This window comes from Seriola lalandi, unplaced genomic scaffold (genome assembly GCF_002814215.2).
Source record: "Seriola lalandi dorsalis isolate HSWRI2012SDOR001 ecotype SW California unplaced genomic scaffold, Sedor1 jcf7180002054488, whole genome shotgun sequence".
Classification (NCBI taxonomy): Eukaryota; Metazoa; Chordata; class Actinopteri; order Carangiformes; family Carangidae; genus Seriola; species Seriola lalandi.
In genome coordinates, this window is record NW_019525041.1 from 84,570 (window position 1) to 110,995 (window position 26,426).

Here is a 26,426-nt window from a genome sequence, read left to right on the forward strand (position 1 = left end):
GACAGTTTAAGAGATTTTAATGTGCTTTTTCATACAGTATATTGTATGCATATCCAGCATAGCATTTCTCATACATATAACTCTCTTATATCCAGGGTTTGAAACGTAGAGCTGAGAGGATGATTAACAGTCAGTCTACCATAACATTACATATGCCATACATTGATGGCACAGCACAGCTGCCTCAGAGGTTCACTTTGCACTCAGAGGGCATAATACTGATTCCAGCTGTCTTCAACCGAATTCTCCAACTGCAAAAAGTAATAACACTGAGAAACAAATATCTAAAAACAATAAGTGTGCTGAGGTTGAGTACATTATTTACAGAAAAAAACAAACAAAACAAATACAAAGTTGGAAAATAAGTCAGAGAAATCAGCCATATCCTAACCATCCATAACTCTGATTATACTTGATTTAAATCCACAATTCACAGCAGTTTAGAGGCAAAAAAAACTGTCCCCTGCATCTTCACCGTAATCAATATGACTATGACTTCCATCAATATCATTATTATCATCATCATTGTCATTAACATTGTCTCTTTATTCTCTGTTCTCGGTTCAGTCTCACTTATTTACCCAAAGTAAGGGTGCTCACTTTGGAAGTTGTAGTCCGGACACACTTTCTGAACCAGCTTGTAATCGATGCTAAAGAAAGAGATGAAAATGCAGATCACCTTGAAGGGTTTGGCACAGAGCCAGGCAGCGTGGGACTGGGTGTGCTCCGTGAAGCAGGTCTGAGACGGATCGTACAGGCAGGGTTTGGGCTTCTTGGATCTGTTGGTTTTCTCATACTCCACTCGACAGTTAAATGTCTTTGACTCTTTGGGGTCGATGGTGGACTGCTGGGTCTCCTGGATCTGGACGTCCTGCTGGGTGTGGGGGTGCAGTTGCTGCTGCTGGAGGACCTCAAACTCCACCACTTTGGTTGGTGGCACGATACTGACCGAAACATTCCCCAGGCTGGACGAGTTGTGGCGGAAGTAAACAGTGAACGTACCATTGATGTGGTCCACGATCTTCCCCGTCACCAACAAGCTGAACTTCATGGTCTTAACGTTGAAGTAGAAGTCTCCCCAGCCGAAGATCTTCTTGGTCTTCATGGCTGTCTTTAGAGAGGGCTTGCGCTTAGAGCGGTAGCCTGTCTGGTCCAGAAGCAGGGACTGGTTCCGGCTCGAGTCGTACGGGTTAAAGAAACTGTAAGTGGGTGGCTTGGATTTCATGGGTGTCTGGTCGATGGAGGTGGAGAAGATACGGGTTTGGTACGGAGGCTTAACTACTCCTCCTGTCGTTCCTCCAACTGTACCTCCATGCCCCATGCCATATGGAAGAGTCTTCATCACCGACCCCACTGGGCCAAGGTCTGAGAAGTCCACCTGCTTCTCCAACCCTTGGACCTGAGGAAGAGAGAAACAGGAAGAGGAAGAGGGAAACTTAATTGACAACATGCCAAAGGCTATTAAATTTGTCAGCATCATCATTTCAGTAAATGCCCCAAAAAACCCACATTAAATTAGGTATAAGTGACAAATTCACTTGTCCATCAGAAGCAAATGAGGAAACAGTATGATATTGTTATAGAGTAAAAAATGTCCTTGTATGGAGGAGGGTCAGGGTGGATAGATAGGTCAACAAAACTTTAAACTTTGCCAAGGGAAACCCCATGTTTGTTTTCCATCTCCTACTCACAGTCAATGTTGGTTTGTTTTAACTTTAATCATCCCCTGACCATAACCATTATTATATTAATGACATCACAGGATCCCTAACCTTGACAATATGGTCATTTTCACCCAAATCGTGATCTTTACCTTTCTGTAACCATGTTGTTTTTGTGCTGAAACCTAACCAAACCTTATCCATAGCATTGTAAAATCATAAAATGGATTTATTGTTACAGTGATTTGTAACAGTTATCAAAGGCACTGACAAATGATGTTATCCTGTCTGTATGGGGCATCATTCTGGAGGGCTTCATTCAGAGGACTTGTTGTCTTCTACAGTTACATCTAATCTTAACTCAATGCATTTTTCCTGGGGGCAAAACACAATGTAAAGCTGGGCAAACAGTGCACGTTTTTATTAATCTTGTATGTTACGTTAAATTGCACTGTATGTTTTAAAGTAATTTTTTGGGCTTTTTTGTCTTTAATGGACAGGACAGTAGAGAGACAGGAAATGGGGAGCAGAGAGAGGGGAATGACACGCAGGAAAGGGCCGTCCAATGCGGGAGTCGAACCGAGGACCAGCTGCAGCGAGGACTGTAGCCTCTATATATGGGGCGCCTGCGTAACCCACTGCGCTACACGAGGCCCCTGCACTGTATGTTTTAATTCGGCCTTTCTGCTCAAACATGACTTCTATGCTTTGTCAAGACAGTTAGCCACAACATGTAAAATCCAACATTTATAACATTAAAACAAGCTCCAAGTCCAATCCAATACTGCAACAGTCTGGACAAAACCTAATATGCAGAGAAAATTCCATTATGTCCCATTTAATTTCACACACATTGTTATAATTTTAATTGCTGTATAGGTCACTCTTCTGCAGAGATCTTTTTTACCTCACATGATTTTTATTTCTGCGAGCATCCAAGTTGTTAGATGTTGCCATGTTTCATCTCTTGAATTCAGGAAAACAAAACCATCTATTTTTATTAACACACTTTAATTTTGTTGTCAGTGTTGCTTTGGAGAGAAAAACAACTCTGCATGTAAGGTAATGGATGCAAGCCTTTGTTTGTTCAGACAGCTTTCTGCCTTTAATCCACAGCCTAGGTGGTTATTCACAGGCTGATTGACTGGAAATCTTCCTCTCCTCTCTTTCATGTCTCATCAATCACATCACAGCCATGCTTCCATCCATATGCATATATGTGCACACACACTTTAAAACAGACACACACTCAAGTGCACAGACACATTCGCACATGCAGACTTCAAGCTTGAAACTGTCATGAAGTGACAGGAAGAAGTATTACAACCATTCGCAGGGGTTACATGTGCTTCCCCTGAGGATGCTTTTGGATGGAGTTTAAAACTATTCTCCAAGTGGATAAACAAACCAAAAAATGAAAAAATAAAAAAATAAATAAAACCTAAATGAAAAGCATTTCAAAACAAGAACAGGATCAGATTTTTGTGTCTACTCATACAAGGACAGTTTCTGTCTCCTTTCATTCCTATCCAGGGCAGTGGAACGGACAGGTTTGTGCCAAAGCTCTCCTCATCTTTCATCAATCACTGAACCTAATAACAACTCCACATTGCTATTCGTAGAGGCAACAGTGCACTCAATACAGCTCCTAGTCATTCAATTAATGTACCTATTTCTGTTGGCCATTCATTAACATGCCCGTAGAGCTGATTTCTAAGTAGATTGATTGAGGAGAAAATAACTGAAAATTTATTGACCACTGGAGGAATAAATTACCAAAAAAAGCACAGAAGGTGTTGATAAATGACTAACGACTAGAATAATGACCAATGAAGATTTTTAACAGACAATGACTCCCTTTGTTTTGGTGACAGAAGGCCTATGCAGTGGTCTTGCAATTTTGAGCCCAAGAATTGGTGATGCGAGCTGACTTTGACAGGTAGGAATAAGCCACAGAAAAACATGAGAATACGTACAGCAACAAACAGAGTGCACAGTGCATGCAAGATGGGGACTTCCTGTGAATGCGCTGTCAGCAGTGCTGTCAGCTAGCTCCATGTGTTGCCATCTGTCAGGCTAACACTCTGCTGGTGCAGTCCTAATCACTTCTCAAGCTGATGGCACGGAGCTCGAACTAGCACCATCATCATAATCCTTAACCATCTTCAGCAGCAACATCACGCCATGAACCTCAATCTAACCTTCAGGGTCAACTGTATGAAGCTCAAAAATGATTTTGTGTTGGGGTCTGAGGTCGACACGAGTCTTTTCGAAGGGGGGGGGCGCAACTGTACACAGTCAGCAACTTTAAAAACCATCGATTAAGTAGAAAAAGATGAGTGTGGAGAGAGGGCTTCTTCTTCTGTAGTGCGAAAGTAATAAAATGCCAACAGAAACCAATAAATAGATGGACTTTCTATTAGCATAAATATGAAATTTTTTCTGCTTGACAGTAAATCCATTTAAAGGGTGAGGATTTGTTAGAAGAAATATCAGATATTTTCTCTTGACATGAAATCCATAAGCTATAGACTTTTTGCAAAACAGCGGATGTTCGCTATAAGGTCATATCAGGCTGCTGCAACCAGCGACAGATTGACGGTTTGAAAAATACAGCTTCACCCTTTTCTTCCTCCTCAGCCTCTATTCAGGTAGGTTACAATGAGTGAGAGGTAAGTTTTGCTGGAATAGCCAGGGGGATGTTGTTGGGGCAACGGAGAGGTAATGAAATACACACTGGAGTATGCACACAAACAAACATAGTAGACTCAATACATTCACACAGTGAGTAACTCAATTACAGAAGCTTGTAGGTTTACAGTTGAAAGGAACTTACAAACTAAAATGTGGCAATTGCAATTCATCAGTCAGCCTCGTATTAAAATTTCAATACTACCATGATCATAAGTTCAAGAATAACAGTAATAGACATTATGTCTTTTGGTGAATGGTATTAACCAAAGCATATTTTAGTCCCATACAGGCATACATCGGTGACTTTAGTGTAAGAGACCGAAAAGATACTGTATGCTGTGTCTATAAGCCCTGGACTCAAACTCCCAAAACGCCACGACTGTGAGGGAATAACTGTGGTGTAGGTGGTTCAGTTTAACCAGTTAAAGTATCAACAGAGTATCTATCACTTTGAAACACAGATTACAGAGGCTGCAGGGCTGCAGACTTCAGAATCAGCAACACCAGAATCCTTACTGGTAGATACAGAGGGATTGGATAGAAGTCAGAGCTCTCTAACCTTTGCACTGACAGCTGTCCGGGAGATGAGTATCACAATTTAAGAATGCAAGGATAATTAAAAATAAGGGTAAAATAAAGCACCCAATTTGTGTTGAAGTTAATTTTGTTATCACAGTGGCATGAACCAAAAGTTATCTATAAATTGAGTGCCTTCTTGAAACACCTTTTACATTGGATTCAGTCGTTTTTGTTCCATGTCATTCCTGCAGTGTGCCATTATCTTGTCGTTATTGTATGTTGCTTGCAGTCCATGCCATGAAATTGCTGACTCGAGTCAATTACAAGACTCAGAGTCTGCAGCCATGCTAGAAGCTGTACTGTGAGGTTGTAGTCAGGCACAGCTGTGTTTTGCGGTAAATGCTGACATCAGCATCAGGGCGATCCATCCCAATAATTGTTGAGAGACATTTTACTCAAAACCACAAATGTCAACCTCACGGTACCGCTAGAGGAAAAGTCAGGGGATCACCATCATTGTCTGGGAAACATCTATTTCTGTACAGAATAGTTAGCGGACAGGGAAGATGCTGAGATATTTAACAGGACGAGTGAAAACTTTGACCTGCTGGTGGCGCTGGGGAAGAAATCAGGGGATCACCAAAGTCATTACAATTCATCCCCTGGGGACAACAAGTGACTGTACAAAATTTCATGCAATCTATTGCTGAGGTATTTCGGCTTGGATCAAAGTGGTGAAACAACCAACCAACTGACATTTCCCTCCCTATCGAGCCACACAGTTAACATGGTTAAAAATCAGACTCTGAATACGATGTGGTAAAATCAGCAATGAGAGTATGAAATTGCTGGTGAAAATCTGTTTTATACAGGGCACTTTACAAACCACTGAAGTTACACACAACAACTCTACCGTTCCACTGTCTACTATTCATTAAATGTGAACCAGTCATGCCGAGGAAAACACCTTTTGAAATGTTTTTCTCATAACGCAGGAAACCAGGTTGAATTCGCTTTTCAACCCATTCAGCCGAAAATAAATGACTTAAAAGTAAATGTCAGTAGAAACTTGACTTGAGGGGATGTTAAAAGTTCCCCTGTTGTGTCAATAAAGTGCTCCCAGCCTGCAAAGGTCTACAAGCTTTACGCATGTCAACATGGCATTAATGTTTCCTCCATTCAGAAATGAGATTCCTGTTTGGTAGGAGGCTGGAAGAAATCATAGAGGGGGATGGAATAAGTATTGTGGTGGACTTATACATATGTATGATAACAGGCAACTCAATAACAGCACAATCATAGAAAGAACAATCAGATTACAGAGCTTGGGAGATAGAGGGAGATAGTGAGGAAAATGTTATTAGTGGAGAAGTGAGATGAAGGGAGGAGAGAGTAAGGAGATCTTGTACATTTTCTAGGGAAGGGGAACATGAATCATTTTTAACTTCATTTTGAGATTCATATGAGCAAAAAGCATCCTTAGTTGCTCCTTAGATGGGAGGCCTATAACCTATCTGGAAGTACATACAAGAATGAAATGTAGGGATTGTTCAATGAGGAGATTATGAGTGCAGCTCAGACTTGGAGAGAAAAGTGAAAGAAAAAAAAGAAAGAAGATGAGACACACATACAGGCAGATAGGGAGGGGTTTAAAGAGAGAAAGTGGAAGACGAGACTGAGCGGTGAGGGGCTTCACACTAACTTAATAAATAAGAGAAGGTCAGAAGACTTGTAGAATTGACTGCTGAAACCTGATATATCACATGCCACCACAATTAAGATCTTTTTTCATCATTAAGGAGGCTCTTGGATCAATGGTAGCACCACTGCTTCTGCTCTCTCTTGTCTTTCACACCCTCTCCGTCTATCGGGTATCTGGTCTTCCGTCTACAGTTCACTCGCTCTCAGATTCATCCATAACTTCCACACCTCCTTCATAGCGAGAGTATTTGAAAGGAAATGGACCTCACTCTCCAGCCCACATCTGACTCCTGACTCCTGCCTCCTGTGTCTTGCTTCCTGCCCTCGCATCCCTCCCCCTCGAGGACTGATGAGAAGATGAGAGCTCCTTGTCTTGGAGCTCTCTCCCAGGCTTGTTCCTTTGTTTAATTGGAGTTTTATTGGTGACAATCAATCCATTTCTATCTGCGCTCCAGGCTGCATTGATCTGCTGTCACGGAGAAGAGTCAAATGTACAGTTCCACTCCCACTGCACTACTGATACAAGCTACTGATAGTTTTTCTTTCAACTTTCTGTTTCTACTACTTTAGAGCTTGTTGTGATTAGAAGCCGGCTCACCTCATATTTCCTCTAGAAGAGTAAGAGATGCTGCAAAGTACACTAATTCGGGCTAAGATGTTGTGAAGCTGAATACACATCAGTTTTTACTTTCAAGTCCGTGTTTACTTTAAATGCTCCTTCACCATTTCTGAGAGAGGTAAATGTCATGAATCCGCTCGAGGTGCTTTTGGAATGCTGAACATCTTAAGGGTAAAATGTTGTCTCATTGTGGTACTGAACATCAAAGATTAATTTGTAAAAGAAATACAGCCACAGCATTTATACTGCAGTATGAGTCGTGTTGAAAATCCTTTCATTTCAACTATCCATTTCACTTCCATATCAGGTGTTTAAATGACCCTCAAAACCATGAATAACTTACAATAACTGAGCAAGTGAAAGCGAGAGTTTTATTTAGGCTAGTGAAATTTCCAAAATTTCCAAGATGTAGTTTTCGTTCATGGGGTTGTGATGACCAGTGCACACTATTGCTCCTTTTTGCAGATAAGTGTGAAGTGGAAGTGATGAGGGTCACTGCAGTTTGCTGCTGGAAAACAATGGAACAATCCCATCAGGTTTGGAGATGGTTGCTCCCACAAGTGAAGGAGTCTTTGGTGACATTTGAGAGTAAGATGGATGTAAAAGACCAACAGGTAGACTGCGGTGATTATGATCTACATTTCTGGTCATGAGCTGTAGGAACTGAATGAAAGGAGAATATATTTATGGATAAAAATCTGCTGAAATCACACAGTAAAACTTCTGGTGGACAGAGTGCAGGACCCAAAAGCAGACTCAAGATGCAGAACAGGTAGGTTTGAAAAAGATCTTTACTTGGGGATCAGCAAAGAGCAATCAGAATCAGCAGGCAGCAGGACACTAGCAACAGGTCGTCTAATCAAGGAAACAGGTTTCAGGTAGGTAACAAGTACAGGCAAGAGGCAGAGAGGAATACTAAGATGTAGAGATGTAGACAAACTGGCTAATACTAATAACAAACTGCAGACCTCACTGTGTGGAACTCACTGGAATCCTTTCTTTAAGGTAAAACGAAGCTGACAAACTGTATTTAATGTGGACAGGTCATGTCATGGCAGATACCCACTGAGGTGACTTATTGGTTACCAAATAAGTAAATGGACTGCACTTATATAGCAGCTCTGTAGTCTTAACAACCACTCATAGTGTTTTATACTGCTCTACACTTCAGTATCTGGCTTGAGGACACTTGAGGAGCCGAGGATTGACCCAGCAACTTTCACATTAGTAGACGACCTGCTCTGCCCCCTGAGATACAGCCTTTCCCAAAGTTGGCACTGATACTGATGTGGTGTATCAGATTGGTGGATACCCGCTGATGTTGGTGTTGGATATGGCGCCGCTCATCCTTATGGACAGGGTGCAGACTTCAGACATTGAGAAGGAACTTGGTGGCGCTGCTACTTCCATTGAAAGGATCCAGTTGAGGTGCTTTGGGTATTTACGGTTGTTGTAACATCATGTAACACCTCAGGGCAGACATATAGGTCTCATCCCAGAGATTACAAATCCCACTCGCAACATGAACACAGTATGATCCCGCTGGGGAGGAAATGGCTGAAAGGAAGAATGTCTGGGCTACTTTGCTTAGCCTGCTGCCACTATGACCTGGAGCTGAATAAGTAATGAAAATGGGTGGATGGATATCTTTGGGCAAAGCTGTCAACAGACACATTTAATGTGACAGAAGTTGAACCTTTTCCTGTTCGGGCCAGTGATGTGCAATGACTTATGCTGATAAGCAAGCACAGCCGAAGAATCAACTACAGAAAAGAAGGAGAACATCCTTCTGAACTGCCAGTACAATATATAGAGGAAAGTATAGAGGAAAAATCACTTCTATGGTAATCTTCAAAATATTTACCATTAACTGACAATGACATATTGCAGCAACAATGCAGTATCCTGTATTTTCCTGCCTCAATATGCTTTTTCCATCCTCTCAAGCTTACTGCAGATCTTGCACAGAGAACGCTACATCTTGATTAACAGACAGGCAAAGATATTAATATGATAACTGAAAAGCAAGACAGAATTAAAATGCTTGGGTATTATGTTACATGGTTAACTGTAAATATGTAAATTGAAAAAAATGCCTGTGAAAACCTTCTTTGCAAAAGGAGTTATTAAAGTTGCTCCACAATGCACTCCTTGTCCTTGTCGTCACACATGTTGATGGAAGTGATTGTAGACGACTTCTATCGATGTGAGATGATGAACCCAGTGTCATTTGCTCATTTTCCCTAGCCACAGTTGCCTTGTAATGCTTAGGAAGAGAATCTGTTGAGGTTATTTTCTAATGCGCGAGGAAAGTTTCCACACTGATCTGCACGTGTATAATAATGCATACAATATCGTAACTGATCTCAGAACGGTGGAAGCTGAGTCAAGGGCAGCTTGACAAGCACATTTATCCGACCAGCTATAGCTAAAGCTAGTCCCCTGTCAGCGATCCCTGAATCATACACAATGTGCAAGCATCCAAAAAATGCTGCTCGTCCCTCTGCTTGACAAGCCCCATCCTTTGTCAACGGGACACGCCAACAAACATGACGGAGCAATAGATGCAGCGGCTGGTGGTCAAATTGGCTTCCAATGACTACAGCCTACTGCGGCTACAAGAGGGCACTAAATTACAAGATGGCTGCAAACAGGCAATATCTGATCCTTAATCGGGCAGAATGCTGTTCTGAGATGTAAGGAGAGATTATCACTTCCACTTCATTATCGTTCTAATTGATGTCTATTTTTAGCTTTAGCTGGTCAAGCTCTGCTTGCTTTGCTTGTCCTGGTGACACGCCTCAGCAAAGTTCTCATTGCTGCTGTAAAGATGGAACTAATTTGTGAGGCAAATAAGAAAGAGAAGCTGAACTGAACATATTTAGGTGCTGGTAGCGTAGTGCTGTGGCTCAGACATGTCCAATTTTTACCAGCAGTGACTCCACTCTGTTTTGACAACGATCATATAACAAAAAAAGGAACTTTTCTTCCTCCCTCCAAAAAACGGAGAACTGAAAATGACATTTAATTACAAAAAGCAAAATAAAGCCAGGAGGAAAAAAGATAAACCAGTAGGGGGAGAAATAGAGAGAGAGAGAGAGAGAGAGAGAGAGAGAGAGAGAGAGAGAGAGAGAAGGGGCAGTAAAAGCGATTTCGCAGTCCAGTGGTGTCGCTGGATTATCATGAAAATGAAAGCTACTGAGTCAGGGAGTATCAGGGAGCAAGGAAATGGAGCCGGGACAGATAACACAGTAAGGGAGAAGAAGAAAACGAATAAGAGAACGAGTGTAGAGAAAGCAGAGAGGTCTGTAAGACAATATGAGGTGAAAGTGCGAGGAAAGAAAGAAAAGGTAAAAAGACAATATATATACGACACACAGTAAGATTATGAGTGCAATAAGACAAAAATGAGAATCACTTCACCCCATAGAGAATAATCAGAGGTTTCTTGAGAAGTAATATCTGTAATATTGTTTCAAGAAGACCAGCTCAGCTCTGAAATTATTTTTGTTAAAGAAGGGATAAAGTCCTCTTCCCATGTATCAGGCCAACTTTAAGTATTCTGAGTGATCATGAGCAAAAGTTTCACTTAAAAGAATCTTTACTTTTTGAGTAAGCCAACATCTTGTAGCATATACAGCAAATAAAACGATATTAAAGTGTTGTTTGGATCCAGCATCTACTGAAGAAATAAAAAAAGAGGGAGTAAGAGATAAAACAAGGAAATAAAGAAAAAGAAAGAAAGGAAGTGAGACAGTACTCTGCCATTTGATGTCTACATAAGAGGATTTATGAAGGTATTGTGTGCTGGCTTAAGTGTTATATGCTGACAATATTGCAAAATATTGCAGATGCCTCTAAAATTGGACTGACGGGGAAATGTAGAAATCCTTGTGGCGTGCAATGAAACACATGCTTTTCTGCATTTTTCTCTGCTGAGTTTTTGCATCTTAAATTAACCCTGGAGAGTTAAGGAAAAAACTGCTTGGAAAATATTGCAATTATTGTTAAAGCTAGATCAACCTTTTTTTTTTTTTTTTGATTACTAGATATATACCACTCTCATATCTGTCTGGCAAATGTAAGGCCCCAGTAAGCAGCTGATTAGCATAATTAAGCATAAAGTACCTACTACTTTAAACCTCTTTTATCTGCACACATAGCTCTGCCCAGAGAGTAAGCAGCGCAGCTACAGTAGCTACAGGATTCAGAAACTCCTCGCCACCGTCTCACAGTCCCTTTGACCATCATTCATTAAGATCACAGTAGTAAAATTTTACACTGGTCTGTTTCCAACATATTCTGAACTGATCTTGAGCTGTTTCATTGAGCTGTAAACTACTTCAATGCACATGAGGATCGCAGTGAAGTGAGTCACGGCACTAAAAAGGAACAAGTCCAGCCACAATCATAAACTGGAGAGTTGGTGGTATTACATGTTTTTAGCTAATTTGTGGGAAAAATGAGTACTAACGCTCTGCATCTGTAGCACAAGGGAATAAAAGAAGGCTACATATTCATACAGGCTACTACTACTGTTTTTGTAAACACTTTTTTAAGTCAAGTTTAGATTATGGGACAATGTAAGATATTTACCCACGGGGCTGCATAGTGAGTAGAAACCACTGCCAAATGAATATAGAGTGGTAACAACATCATCACAGGCAGCCTTGTGTGTGGGAGTTTTCATTCATGTCCGTTTAAACAGTGCTGCCACAGACAAATCAGTGAAAACATTTTTCAAATTAAACCAGATGATAAATCCCAAATGAAACAGCAGAACCTTTAGACAGTCCTCCAAGGAACTTTGTTTTTTGTCTATTTGTTTGGACTTTAAGAAAGAAAACTATTATAAAACATTTGATATGTACATAAATACATCCACATATATATATTCAGATGCACTTACGCCTACATATACTCACATATACTGTAAGTGAGTAAAAAGTCAACAACAGCTTGCGCAGCAGAGGTAGGAAGTAAAATGTATTAAAAAAAAGTATTAAAATATATAAACAACCACTACATTATGGTGTTTTTATGCATACTGGATAATGATTTGAGGGGAGATGATAAAAGCAAAACAGCTGACAGCCAAGAGCTGGATTTACTTACAGTCCTACTCTGGGTAAACACGAATGCTTGTCACAATGTAGGATATGTTAATCTAACAAAATGTAAAATCTCAGTGGCACTGGCCACGTTGGGATTAGTGAAGTATAGGTATTTGAATTGTTACCATGTCGGTGGTGTGGGATACTTTTACCATAATGAGATCTGCAGTGGAGCAACCTAACTCAGGGGAAATCAGCCAAATATCTGGGACAATCCAACTGCAGTTGCACAAACCACTGCATAAAATAAGAGTTATTAATCAACAAGACTTCAAACCAGTCATGCAACCATCTGAGAGATTAGACAAGACCTGTTGCTGAAGCCATCCTCACACCTTGCATGCAGGTAGCAAAAGACATTCATGGGAACATAAGGGCTTTATAGAAATTTAAAGCTGCCAGCAAGAGAATCTGCATAATTTCAGACTGACCTGATGCTATTTTCAATATTTATTCATTAGGAAAATGTGACAAGAAAGTATAATTTAATATAAAATGTCATCACTCTATCCTATCAGATTTGATCCTATTATCCATTTTATCCTATTAGACATTTGTGTTCATTTGTGTCATGATTAGCGTGTCTTGTGGAGTCACCTTGACCTTTGAACACCAAATTCTAATCAGTTCATCTTTGAGTCCAAGAGGCCAAAAAGGTGTTTTGTAAGATCAAAGTGACCTTGACCTTTGACCACCAAAACATATAATCAGTTTATCTTTGAGCACATATCAGCACACAAACATCACATAACATAATTTTGACTCTAAATACTATATACTATATATCCTCCAATATGAAAGGTGTAAGTCTTCCTTCTATTACATGTTATCGGCACCTACTTCAGACTTTTATATAATTCAAAAAATGATCCCAAACCTGGTAAAATATTCCTCTGTTAAGGCATGAGCTTAAGTCTGACTCTTCCAGTGACGAAGAATAATTCTAGCTGCAGTGACGAAGCCTCAACCAAATTCTGCTTTAGATTTTCCTGGTAGTAACTCTGATCTGTCTCTGTATACTGGTAGACAAAGTTGGGGAGATACTGGATTTTTCAAGCCATCCACACAGTTTTCCAATTACTTCTTTCTAGAAAGGAAAAATTAAAGAACTACCTCCATTTTACATTTCCAACACTTTCAAAGGCCAAGATATACAGTCAACCTTTTCTGGTATCAGTGGCTAAAAGCCCCATGTGTCCCCTAAATAACATACGCCTGATAGCCTGATGGGTGAGGAGAGTGGTCCAGTCTTGTTGTTATATTACTCAAGACAATTTAATGAAATCTTACTGGTTAAAAATAGTACCTGTGAATGACCTTATAATTTGTAAATTTATCTCAGGCATCCCTAATGGACCATCCTGTATTTGTTGGTTTTCCATGCATTTTCCTCAATGTTACAATTTAGATCTTCCCACACCGCTCCCCTTCGCCTGGTTTGATGCCTGTGGCCCTGATGCTACTTCTTAAATTGAGATTCCTCCAAAAACATCCCCCTTCTTTGTTCACTAACCTCTTGAAACGAGGAAAACATCTTATCCTTACACAGATCTCCAATCTAATTCAAATTCCTCTCCAGCCAGGATTTCCATAAAAAAGTTCTCTTTCGTATTTTAATGGATGGATTATTCTAAATAGAAGGAGTGCTCTTGTCTGTATTGGGATATACCAAGTGTCTTATGTAACTTCGCCCACACTCCTCTGGACCGCTCTCCTCACCCACCAGACTACCAGGTGTATGGATTTTAGGGGACACACGGGTTTCTAGGCACCGACACCAGAAAATGTTGATGTTGTTGTCCGTCTCGTCCTTCTGAAAGTAAGATTCATATCAACTTCCTAAACTATAGGAATCATGACCTTGGAAAAGTCAGTAATGGTTGAGATGACATGAAACAATGAGGTTGTAGCCATTCATGTTGTTCGAATAACTCCACCGGTCACTATGTGAAACAAGTATTACTGCAGAATATCATTATTTTATCAGTATGAATGACAAAACATTTAAAATGTAGAAACTTTGCAATTAAATTTGCAAATTGTGGCCTGGTGAATGACTTGATTCTCCTTAATTGCAGTCCTGCAACTTGAATGAACTTTAATGACACTAATCTTATAATTCGTTTCGAAAACATTGCTAATGTGCCATGCCCTGCAATCAACGTGTCTAACATCTCTTTGTGCAGTCTGCTCAAAGGTACACAAGGAGAAAGTTAATACAAACTGCAGTATGCTTTATCTATAAAGCTTTCGCTCTCAGGAGTCTGACTTCAGTGGCCATAGATCAACTGTGTGCAGTAGTCCTCCCTTGTTCCTCCTATCTCACTGATCACATTGGATCAGCATGCCAGAGTGTGTTTGCCCGGCTGGCTGGGTGGGCAGACTTCCCCACATGTCTCCAGTGACGCCACAGCAGTACCTGATCAATCACTAAAGGCAAGTCGTTGGGGAGCCATCTGAGAGAGGAAGGGAGGGGCCACGGAGCGTGGAGGCATCGGTGGAGCGAGGGTGTCTCGTTTGCATGCGGGATGGCAGGCAATGCATCAAAAGATGACAACTCTCCCAGTCTTCCTTAAATAAGGGTGGTGAGACTCTTGCTGGCTGTGCCTTAACTTTAATCATTCATCTAAATAACTGTTGCAGAAGTCTGATACCGGAGGGGGCCGCAGCGGCAGACAGGGCTGCCATTGGTGCAGGGAATATGAGAACTGACGTGGTGCTCCTGGATTTCTCATTTGTAAACGTGTAAACATATATTTGACTCAGATTGCAAAAGCACAAAAGCGCTTGTCCTCATCATCCCCAGCCCCCTCCTCTTCTCCCACTTTTTCCCTCTCTCATAGATTTATGTATTGAAAGAGTTTGAAATTCACTGAGGTTAGACTAAGCAAGAAAGGTTCGGAGGAGGTTCAGGGTACTCAGGCTCTGGCAGCATGAGCGACGAGTTGAGCAGCTAAGTGACAGTGATTGATGCCCTCTGTATTTTGCAACTTATCAAGCGTATATACACACACTCAAGTCTGCAAACACATAAACAGCAGAAACATTTGAGATAAATAAAGAATCAAATAAACACAAGGGACTGGCAAAGAAGAAGAAGAAGCAGAAGGAAGAAGAAAAAAAATCTGCATAATGAATAGAAGAGATGGAGAGAAGGAGGGAGAAGAGAGGCAGAGATTCCCAGCGGGTGAAACTGAAGCCTGGGAGACGTCAGTTGGGGAGGGATACAGGGACACATGGGCCTGTGACGACTCCGACAAGTCACCCAGGCGGCAAAATAAAGCCCGGCTTCCTCAGATTTGTTTCCAGTGCTCATCAGTAGGAGAGCTGGATGACGGATGGACTGGCACTGAGCGCAACGCGAGCGTGTCAAAGTTACTCACCATAATAAAGACCTTCTCTTTTTCCCTCTATTTGCTTCCCTTTTTTTTCCAGCCACCTGCGGTCCAACTGCCTACAACCCATTTCATTTCATTTCAATCTGCCGTGGTTTGTGTCTTGTGCTTTGTCCTATGTGCTTTTGCCTAATAACAAGCATTTACATACGAGAGACTGGTTATTGAGGTTTGTACATTTCCATGTTTATCTTCAAGTACAATGCAACAAGATTTTTTTTTTTGTTCTCTTTCTTGCTTAATCCCTTCCTTCCCTCCTTCCTTGGAAAAAACTATGACGTGTTTGTTGCTTTCTTCATTTCTTTCATCCGTCATCCTTCCACATCTCCTCATTCCTCCATCCGTCCTTCACTTCATCTCAATGACTGATTTAACAAAAACCTACATCTTTAATTGCTTTATTTCCTTCCTCAGTCCTTCCACTCATCAACCCATCCAGGAGATGAATAGAATTATGACTTGCTCCTGATCCTTCTTCCTTCTTCCCTTGCTTAATTTCTTTCTTCCTTTGTTCTTGTTCTTTCCTCCTCCCTCTATACTTCTGTTATCTCCTCCCTCTGTCGATCTATCTCTCCTTCCTTCAGTCAATTGAAGGATTGTGTCTTCGTTCATTTTCTAAGCTCTCCATGCTTCCTCGCTTTCTTGACCTTTCCATACATTCAGCCATCCATGACTACGACACGACCAGAGTTGCGACTACCTTCATCTCTCCCATCCCTTTCTTCCTGTCAAAGTTCTCTGGGAAGGAACCTAAGAGCACGACTAAAGAGTCTTTACTTTGAAAAAAAACACAACAAAGTGCAAAGGGTCGTCCTGAGGCAAAATTAAAAAAACAAAAACAAAACAAAGGCAAGATCCAAAATGTGACCAGGATCAAAACAGGCAGGGCAAAGAGCAGAGCCCTGGAAAGCTAAGGCACATGGCACAAAGACAATCTGGCAGAGAGCAAGTGGAAACAGGCCGGTATACTAGGGAGCTAATGAGGGAATAGGGGAACAGCTGAGCAGGTGAATGGGGAGGAGGAGCAGGTCAGGTGATTCAACTGGCAGGAAATAATAATAATATAATAATAATAATAACTTTATTTATATGGCACTTATCTTAACAAAGTTACAAAGTGCTCAACAGAGAAATAAAACCAGAAGAGAAAGAGAGGGACAAAGAGCCTGAGGATAGCAAAAGTGAAGACAATAAAATTAACAAGAGCACAGCATACATAATTTCTTCCACCCCTCATGCTTAACTCCATTCTTCCATTCTCCCACTTTCCTTTCTTCCTACTGTCACAGCTCCAGCCTCCCAGTTCCTCTCCGTGGTTTGAGAGTCAGTCAGCTTTTGGGCTGTAATAGGATGATTCGACAAAGATGAAAAGACTAAGCGTTTCCATGTCTGCTCCTCCCCTGCTGTGAAGGATGCTCTCTGTGCGTCTGAGGCCTAAGCCGAGCGGGGCTGACTGGGGATGAGCGGGGGCAAAGCTCAAACCTACGAGGGGATACACGACTCACCAGCTTGGGGCTGGCTGTCTTCACCGGGGCTGATGGCAGAGTTAATTGGAGAGAAAACTGTGGGAGGTGCCACTGAGTAAAACCCCTCAGAGATGCTGGCAGCAGGGCACAACGACATTCCCCTGTTCACTTCAAGGTTATGCACACACACAAAAACACACACCTGCTAACGAGGCCGAAGTGACAAGGTTGCTGTAGCATTATTTGCATAGAGAGCACAAGATTAGCTCCAGTGTGGCTCTGTTCTTTAAGATGAATTTGATTAAAATGAAGGGAAAATTACACATGATAGTGATGAAAATGAGACAAAACACACACATTTGAGCACATAATGTATATAAGTCTTTTTTTCCCCCTTCTCTTGTCTTTTGGATGCCTTTGCCAGTGTATAAATCACCCAGCTTCAAGGACGCAGCATTGGGACCCCTAACTGGGATCTTTCACATCCACCATCTGGATGCGGAAAACCAGAGTGCTGACCAGCGGCACTGCTCTCATTCTGTTCCTCAGGACGAGCCGCAAGATGGGAGTGGGAGGGGTGGGTGGGTGTAAACTGTAGATAGAATCCTAATCAATCCAACGACTGCTTAGTGTGTACTAGACTTCATATAAAATCCTCTCTGGAGATGAGGAGGAGTGGAATGGAGCAGCAATGATATTTCGAGAGGGAATGAGAGAGAGAGAGAGAGAGAGAGAGAGAGAGAGAGAGAGAGGCTGGTACAGACAAAAAGAAAGAGAGAGAAGCTGTCAGTGTCTCTGCTCATCCAGAACTGTCCGAAGCATTCATTCACACTCTCCCTCCCTCTCTCTTTCCCCTTCGCTCATCCTCCTCCAGAGGCCGCGGTCTTCCATCATTCGACTTGCTTTCACACTCTGAGACCCAATATCAAAGTAGATATGAAAAGAAATGAGAAACACAGCATTGTCTTTCCACAGACACTTGTGTTCGCCACATTTATTTGTGTCATGCTATCCACTGGTGTAAGTAAACCTATATCTCTCTGGGCTGTCTGTCCGCCTGCCCGCTGTCTTTCCATCAGGCCGAAAACATTACTGAGGACAGCAGTATTCCTCTTTCGCTCCCTCTGAACCAAACAGGACAGTCACTTTGTTTCAGCTCAGGTCATCTCACCAGCAGGGTGCTGCCCAGCAGCTGATCACTTGGTCACTGTCAACACCCAGATGTGCACGCACATCGGTTAACACACATGGACATCATCCTTGACCAGAGATGTCCACATACATACTGCACAGTCAAATAAACACGTCTGTGCACCCTATGGAAAGATGCATTCTCCCTGTTATTCCTGCATCTATCTACTCTTCAATCCCAGTGTATAGAATTTAAAATTGGTGTAAATGATGAAATCTTTGGAAATACAAAGGAACATACAACATACAAAATGTTTGAGGATAAAATAAAAATCAGGTAGTTATGTCTGTTTTTCCTAAAGCTGAGAATTAAAAATCCAACAATTACATACCTTAGTTACTTTATCATGGTGTAAATCTATTAATGCTAAAGCAATCCTGCTTATTGATCTTCAACACCGCTTGCTGTCACCAGAGATTTTAAAATATAATCCTGTTTTATTACAACTTGAGTCATCTTTGCAGCTTTGGCACCTGTTTCTATTGACTATGATAACATTGCACTCGCCATGTTAACTGTTGAGAATAACCCAACCAATGCTAGATTTCCTAGTCCAAATCCAATAATCTATCAGATATCTGTCCATGCATAGTAATCAGATTATCTAAATTATTTTGTCGGTAAGATTTAAAGTTAGTTGCTAATAATCTCTCATTGCACTGGAAACAGTGTAACAAGTACAGCAAGCATCAAAGATGAACCAAGAATGATGTTGAAATATAGTTGTAATAAAGCAGAATTATCCTTTAAGTGGACTGCTTCCTATAAACAATAAGGAAGAATCTCTGATGCTTAGCAGACTCACTATAATGGCCAACCCTAGATCTGTGTGACTCCTGCGAACAGAACCAGCTTCTCCGGTACAGAGCAAGTGTAGCAGACGATTTGTATAAAAGAAAATGTGGCACTGCCATGATAGCTACATTTGTATTACTGACCTGCTCTCATTCACACTGCTTGTGTTGATTCAACAGTGATAAAAGGCTCCGGACAGACCAAGACTTGTGACTAATAGTCCACCAGGATCTGTGGTTCAATTACTGTGTGGGGCTGCTCTCCTCTGTCCCTGGGCTAAACGCTTTACTGGAATAGCTTCAGTAAACACACACACACACACACACACACACACACACACAAACACACATTGAAGCGCACGCCAGATCCCACGCACAAACAAACACACACACACATACACTCACAGCCTTTATAAATGTGATGTCACTGACCAAAGGATATCAACGCTGATACATTTCTCTCCCTCGTTTTTCCCCTTAAAGACATGTCCAGAAGAAACATATTGGAAGATTGGATATTGGCACTATCTAAATGAATGTTTTAAGGCCCCGGGGAGGCTCACTGCACCATCTGGGTCTTTAAAAATCAGGGGACAGCTGATGAAAAGCCCGGCTGAAGCAGTTTATCCGCAATGAGTGAGAAAACACAGGAAATGAACAGTGACCTGTGAAGTCAATCCTAGCTCTTTCACAGAACTCTTCTGACAGTTAGTGGGTGGGAATTTTAACCATTTTCAGCTGAATTCATAGTTTCACTCGGCTGGCAACTGGGCTTTTGTGAATTCCAATCCAAGGACGCATAATGTGAATCTTGAGCAAACAAACTTGATTTATTGAAAGATGCCAATGACACTATGTTCTGTGTAGCACAGCTTCCTTTTGGACAATATGTGCTTAAAAGGAAAAACAGCTTATATCAACAGAAGCGACTCGGCCTTGGCATTCACAGCAGCAAACATGACGGACAACGACAGAAGTATGACTAGAATTTTCTTGTGCTCCCCTACTGGTGCAGTCATACTTACCATGACAAAAGTGAACTCATTCACTCGTGCGCACACACAAACGCCCACACGGTGTAAACACAAGACGGGTCTAAAGATCTGGCGCGTTTCCAGAGCAGATGGGTGGGTTGGGTAGGGGAGTAGGGTGAGCACTGGTGAGTGGGTGGGTGCAGGAGAGCGTCAATCTGTCATTTCTAACAAGCCAGGAGACTTGGAGCCAGGGCAGGTCACAGGCACAGGACACACACACGCACGCATACACACACACGCACGCACACACACACGCACGGCCGCTCCGCGTCCTTACGTATGCGTCACATTCCAACTGTGGCATTCCTGCTAATTAGAACACAAATTAATGATCCAAGCAAGTGAGACAGGCTGCCTCCCCCTGCCTCTAGTCAACATTTAGCCTTCCTCCCAGTTGCATCTTCCTCTGCTTTGGCTTGTCATTCTTTTGCTCTTCTCCTTCTCTCTCCTTTTTTTTTTTTTTTTTTAAATCTTTTTTCCCTTTGTCTCTTTATGCACATTCTCCTCCTACGAAGACAGAGGAGAGAAGCACTCTAGGATTGGTGTACAAACACAATCTTTATTAATATGTCAAATAAAAATAAGGCATGATTTGCATACTACAGTTTTGTTGCTATGAAACTATAGACAACCCCTGGTTGTAAGTGAAAGCCGCCACAGAACTGCACACGATGCTATAATGAATGCAAACGCTTTTCTTTTTAAACATGTTTGCCAAGCTATATGCTTAAACTTTATAATGAAATTTTGTCAAGTTTTAACAGGCAGATGTCTTTTCTGTTTTCTGTGCTTTCCGTGTGAGCTGCCATGCTGAAAATCTCTTCCTGGCTTGATACTCTCTCTTGTTTTCCTGGCTGACATTCCACTTCTACAGCATTGTATCTTTCCAGTGTTTATCAATTGATGCATTTCTTCTGGTTATGATGGAAGAAATTAGTCTGATGATTTTTAATCATAAGTTAGCAAGTCATTTCTGCAGGATTTAACTAGCTACTCCACACAGCACTTTGACATCCAGACTGGAAAAGGTCAGACAGAGGTTGTGATGTTACATTAATGTTTTTTTTTTTTTCAGTAAGAAGGCAGTGTTATAATTAATTTCAGACTAGCGCTTTGAGAGAGAATAACTTCTACATTCACACAGACTACCTTCAACTGCTATAGGGGTAGACTTTTGACTCTGTTTTTAAATTTTCATGATGCTACCAGGTGTAAAGAAACTATTAGTGAAGCTAGCCATGTAGTTAAATTACAGCTGCCTCTGCCTCTTTGAAAATCCTGCATCCTTTGTCACTCTTAGTGCATAACATGAAGGAACGGTGAAGAATCGGGTGTGTAACTTTCAGAATAAGTGCTGGTAGTTCCCCCAGAGCTGCGGTGCTGAATAAATTGCTTGTTCTGTGATTGTATCTGTTATTCTTTCGGGAAGAACAGTGATAAATTCTTCTGGGGCAAAGTCAAAGAAAACAAACAACAAACTCAATCTGGCAGTGCTCCTCAGAGGTCCAGGACACGTTGCCCACGATGCATCGGTGGAGGGCTGACCTTGAGTGCTAGGCATTAAGGTCAGGAAGCATCATTAGTCCTGCTTCCCCACTGCAAGGCTAAGAATAGGAGCACACGAACACGATCACTCGGTCATCATACGTCCGTACGTCTTCCCGTTCTTGCTTTATTCTTACTCCGATTAATTATTTTTGATCAGGGCTTTGCTGGAAAGAATAAAACAATTAAATATCCTACTGGAGTACATGTGGGTTTAAGTGGGATTAAATGAGCAGCAGAACAGCTCTGAATTGAGTATCATGATCCACACTGCCAAATCAATACGCAACATGTATTGTATTCATTGTCTCTCTTTACTTTAATCCTCCAATCAACTAACTTAAACAAATTACTTTTTTTTTTTGTATTTTTTTTACTCAGGCTGTTTTTTTAGCATTCATTGCCACATGCAGCGTACACTTATTGTTACTGTTAGATTGTCTCCTCATGGCAGATCTTAATACAAAAAAAAAAAAAAAATCTCCCTGAAGTAGTTTGTCAGTGACTAGTAAGTATGCCTGTTTTGATTTATTCAAATACATAAATGCACCCTGCTCGTTTGAGGAAAGTGTGCTGGAAAATCACACCTTACATGACAAGGAAAGAACATGTTTTTTTTTTAAGCACATACAAATCACCTGCCAGTAAAAGCTCCACACCCTGCATCTCTGTTTCCTTCTCTTCAGTCCCTGTTGGGGCTCTGGCTCACAATCAATACCTTTCACTGCTAAACCAATCTGCAATAATAAAGGCATTACAGACAGGGAAAAATAACACCAAATCTTATTAAATATGGGGAGATGGTCTCTTCCTTTCTATGTCTTCCTGTCTCTTGTTGCCTAGGTGAACAGGAAGCCGCCCCATTGGACAGATTGCAGCGGCTGGTTTGATCCCTAAATGTTCTGCCATGATCAACAGGCTCAGGATCAGGGCTGGTATTGTGGGTTACAGGTAGAGTTTGGAGCTTAGCATTCTGCTCACCTCTCCTACCCGCTATGTATATTTCACAGGATTGTCTTTTATATTCAGTCTGTGGCTCAGTGGAGCACTCATCTTTATTTCATTTTGTGGCATTTTTTAATTTTAGCTGGGATTTTTTATTTTTTATTTTTTTGCAACCTCCACTTTTCCACTCCCTCCATCCTTCCTGACAACCCCCTCTGCTGACTGAATCAGTAATGACATTATGCTTCTTGCACTCAGAAGCTTTCAGCCACACAAACACTAACTTCTAGCAGTCTGATTTCTGCACCGCGTCAGGAAAAGGGAAAGAGTCACATTGTGAACATTCGTGTGCCAATTATTTTGTCTCACGATGAGTAAAGATCTACAAACCAAACATTGTGGCAACTCTGTCACATTTATGTACAGTCACAAATATAATTCAGAAATTATATTTCATGGGGAAATTACACGAAAGGATGGTCATTTATTAAAAGCTCAGTTAACCCAAATCAAACAACCTGAATATATTTGTCTACATATTCCTAGAGGTGTTTATCCATGCAAACATTCTTAACAAATAAAACAAAAACTGTTGGCTAGACTGTTTGATGGGACATATTCTTCTAGCATTCAAATCTTTTCAGTAAAAGTGTCAATGCCACTCTGTAAAAACACTTAATTTCAAGTAAAAGTCCATTTTTTTTTTGCAAAATATCCACTATAGCAAAATGGCCAGTTCTATTACTATATCATCATATTATATCCTTGTTTTGGATAATTATCACTGGTGCATTAACACGGAAGCAGCATTTTTATGTTGTAGCTAGCCAAGGTTGAGCGAATGCTAGTTACTTTATGTACTGTTGGCTAATTTACTGTGGCACTGAGTCAATCTTAAATGGATAAAACAGCATTTTTTTCTAATGAATTTACACTCAATAACCCAAAATCACAAAGTGCAAATATGTTTTAGAATTTATTTTGCAAATTTATTAAAGATCAAAAAGTGAAAACTATCACTCTCGCTCTCTCACTTTCTTTTTTACTGAGGGACTCCAAGTCGTGGTCAGTTGCAACCTATTTGCTTTTATCTTCCAGCTGTGTCTAGAACTTGACTGGAGTACACCTTTGGAAAAACTGAATTGATTGGACATAGTTCAGAAAAGAACACACCTGTGTTTACAAGATCCCACAATTCACACTGCCTGTCAGGACAAAACCTAAGCCATTATGTCTAAGGACTCTCTGTAGACCTCTGTGAGAACAAATTCTAATGCTTTGAGTGTTCCCAACGTCCGGCCAAACTGAACAAGAAAGGCCTTGGACAGGGAGGTGACCAAGAACCCAATGGTAACTCTAACAGACCTTGGGAGAAATTACCAGAAGGAAGACCAGTTCAGCAGCACGGCATGAATCACGCCTTTATGTTGGAGTGAGGAGACAGAGGCCACTTTGAGTAAAAGGTTTATGGCAGCATGTTTGGAGTTTGCAAAACAGCTCTGAGAGCATGGGGAAAAAAATTCTCTGGTCTGATGAGACAAAAATTGCACAACAATGATCCGAAGCATACAGTCAAGACAACACTGGGTTGGCTTCAGGACAAGTCTCTGCCCAGACTTACACCCCACAGAACATCTGTGGTGAGACCTGAAGATGGCAGTTCACAGACGCTTCCAATCGAACCTGACAGAATCTGAGAGGATCTGCCAGGACGAATGGGATAAACTGCCCAAATCCAGGTGTGCAAAGCTTGAAAAAACGTACCCAAGAAGAGTCGAAGCTGTAACTGTTGCCAGGGGCGCTTCTACAAAGTGCTGACTGAATGTTTTTTTGTTTTTTTTGAGAGATTTCAGTTTAAAGAAATTAGCAAACATTTTGAAAAACATGTTTTTACTTTGTCATTATGGGTTATTGAGTGTAGACTGATGGGCAACAATGGCAATTTTATTCATTTAAAATTAAATACTTTCTTAAGACACTGTATGTAGTAACTACAGTAACAACAGCTGTCAGGTAAAAGGAGTGGAGTAAAAAAATATATATGTATATATATATATATATATATATATATATATATATATATATAAGTAGCATAAAATTAAATACTCAAGTGATGCATAAATACCTCAGAATTGTAAACCACATGTTGACAAAAAACTAGACAAGTGAAATGAGAAATGAAAACCATGTTGCTTAACTCAAAGTATACAAATCATTTTCTTGTCTTATAGTCGTGTCTTTTCCACAGTGTAGACATCGACTTTTCTTGCACAAGTCTCAACTATCACGCTTTTCAGCTGTCTCAGAACAACTCAGAAGGACGACAGGGCTTCTCAGATCATCTCATTACAGTTGGCTTGGTCTCAATGGGGCAATTAACCCGCAAACACAACACTCTAAACACACTCTGTTGGTTTTGCCAATACACCCTCAAGTCAATACAGCGAGCAGCTCACTCTTTATTTACACATTTGTTTGTGGTCTTGGTAAAGCTGTTAACAGACCCTGTGGACTATCCCAATTAGCTGGTAATTGAAAACTAAAACTGAAACTGAGCCGTTTTGATAGTGCCAGTATTATTACAAATCCACACCAAGTTGATTTACTATAAAAGTGTAGCCAAAACTAAACGCACACTACTGTGTGTACAAGCTGCTGCACTGATCATCCTAAAATAGCGTTCAGAGAATTCTACAAAATAAATTGCTCTTCTGAGCTGTTTTAAATAACAGCATACAGTAAATGCACAAATAAGTCCAAGTACTAAAGCTGTACAAGAAATCTGTTATATCATTGGTTATGTGGTCCTCCGCTGTTGCATAGTAACACATTAAAGCCTGGTTCATACTTCTGCATAGGATTGACGCAGATCATACGCAAGTGGCCTACGCCGTTGTGAACATTTATACTTGTGTGCTGGTGTGTCTGCGTCGCTCTGCAATTACACTGCGATAACGCTAGTTGGCAGTGGGGATCCTGTGCCACTCTGTGTGTGTGTACTTCAAACAACGGTGACTGAAACTGAGCGGATAATGTTGGAGTCGAAGCTAATAAGTGTTGAACACTTACTTTTACTGAAATTACCGCAATGCAGAAAAGAGAGAAGATGTCGGGGGATGTCAGTGCGTAAAAGTACTGAACTGATCGAGGCAGAAGTAGCGCAAGATTTCTAGAATTGTTTTTCTGGAAGAGAGATACTGCCGAGCTGACCACAGTTGAATCACAGTTGCCGTCTGTGTCGCTGCAACGTGTAGTTACATTTCTAGGGAGGAGTGTGTCAGGCTGCGCCGTGGGCTATGGTGAAGGGTATGCGGCTATGCTTCATCTGTGACGCACTTTATTTTGCATTTTAAATAGAAAAAACACCCATAAAATACAGTGGACAAAGAAAATGATTACGCTAAATGAGCTAAAAATGCTAGTGACTAAGTTCAAATTTATCCTACATCTAACCTAAACATTATACACTATTTGCCTGAACATAGTATATCTGACAAAAAAAACAAAAGCCTTATTCTACGGCGACTCCTTCAGAGGGCCCAAGTCATCAATAACACTATGTGAGAAAAAAAGAGCAAGTGACTGAATTTAAATTAACGACACATACCACAGATGAATCTGTCAGATAAACTGGTCACTGCAGAATATTAGTGAAACCACATGCGATGACGAGCTAATTTTACAGTCTTACAGAGGACATCTTGGTGAGCTTGTAATACAATAAAAATGATTGAAAAATCAATAATT

At 41.0% G+C, this 26,426-nt stretch overlaps 1 protein-coding gene across 1 annotated transcript in view; it reads right to left on the reverse strand.

The window, feature by feature from the left end:
- Positions 1-26,426, reverse strand: part of nxph4 (neurexophilin 4) — a 44,382-nt gene continuing 17,956 nt past the window's right edge. Inside the window, exon 2 of the mRNA XM_023412846.1 lies at positions 1-1,399. Coding sequence (XP_023268614.1) covers positions 578-1,399 — 822 coding nt within the window. The 3' untranslated portion in view covers positions 1-577. The remainder of the gene's footprint in view (positions 1,400-26,426) is intronic.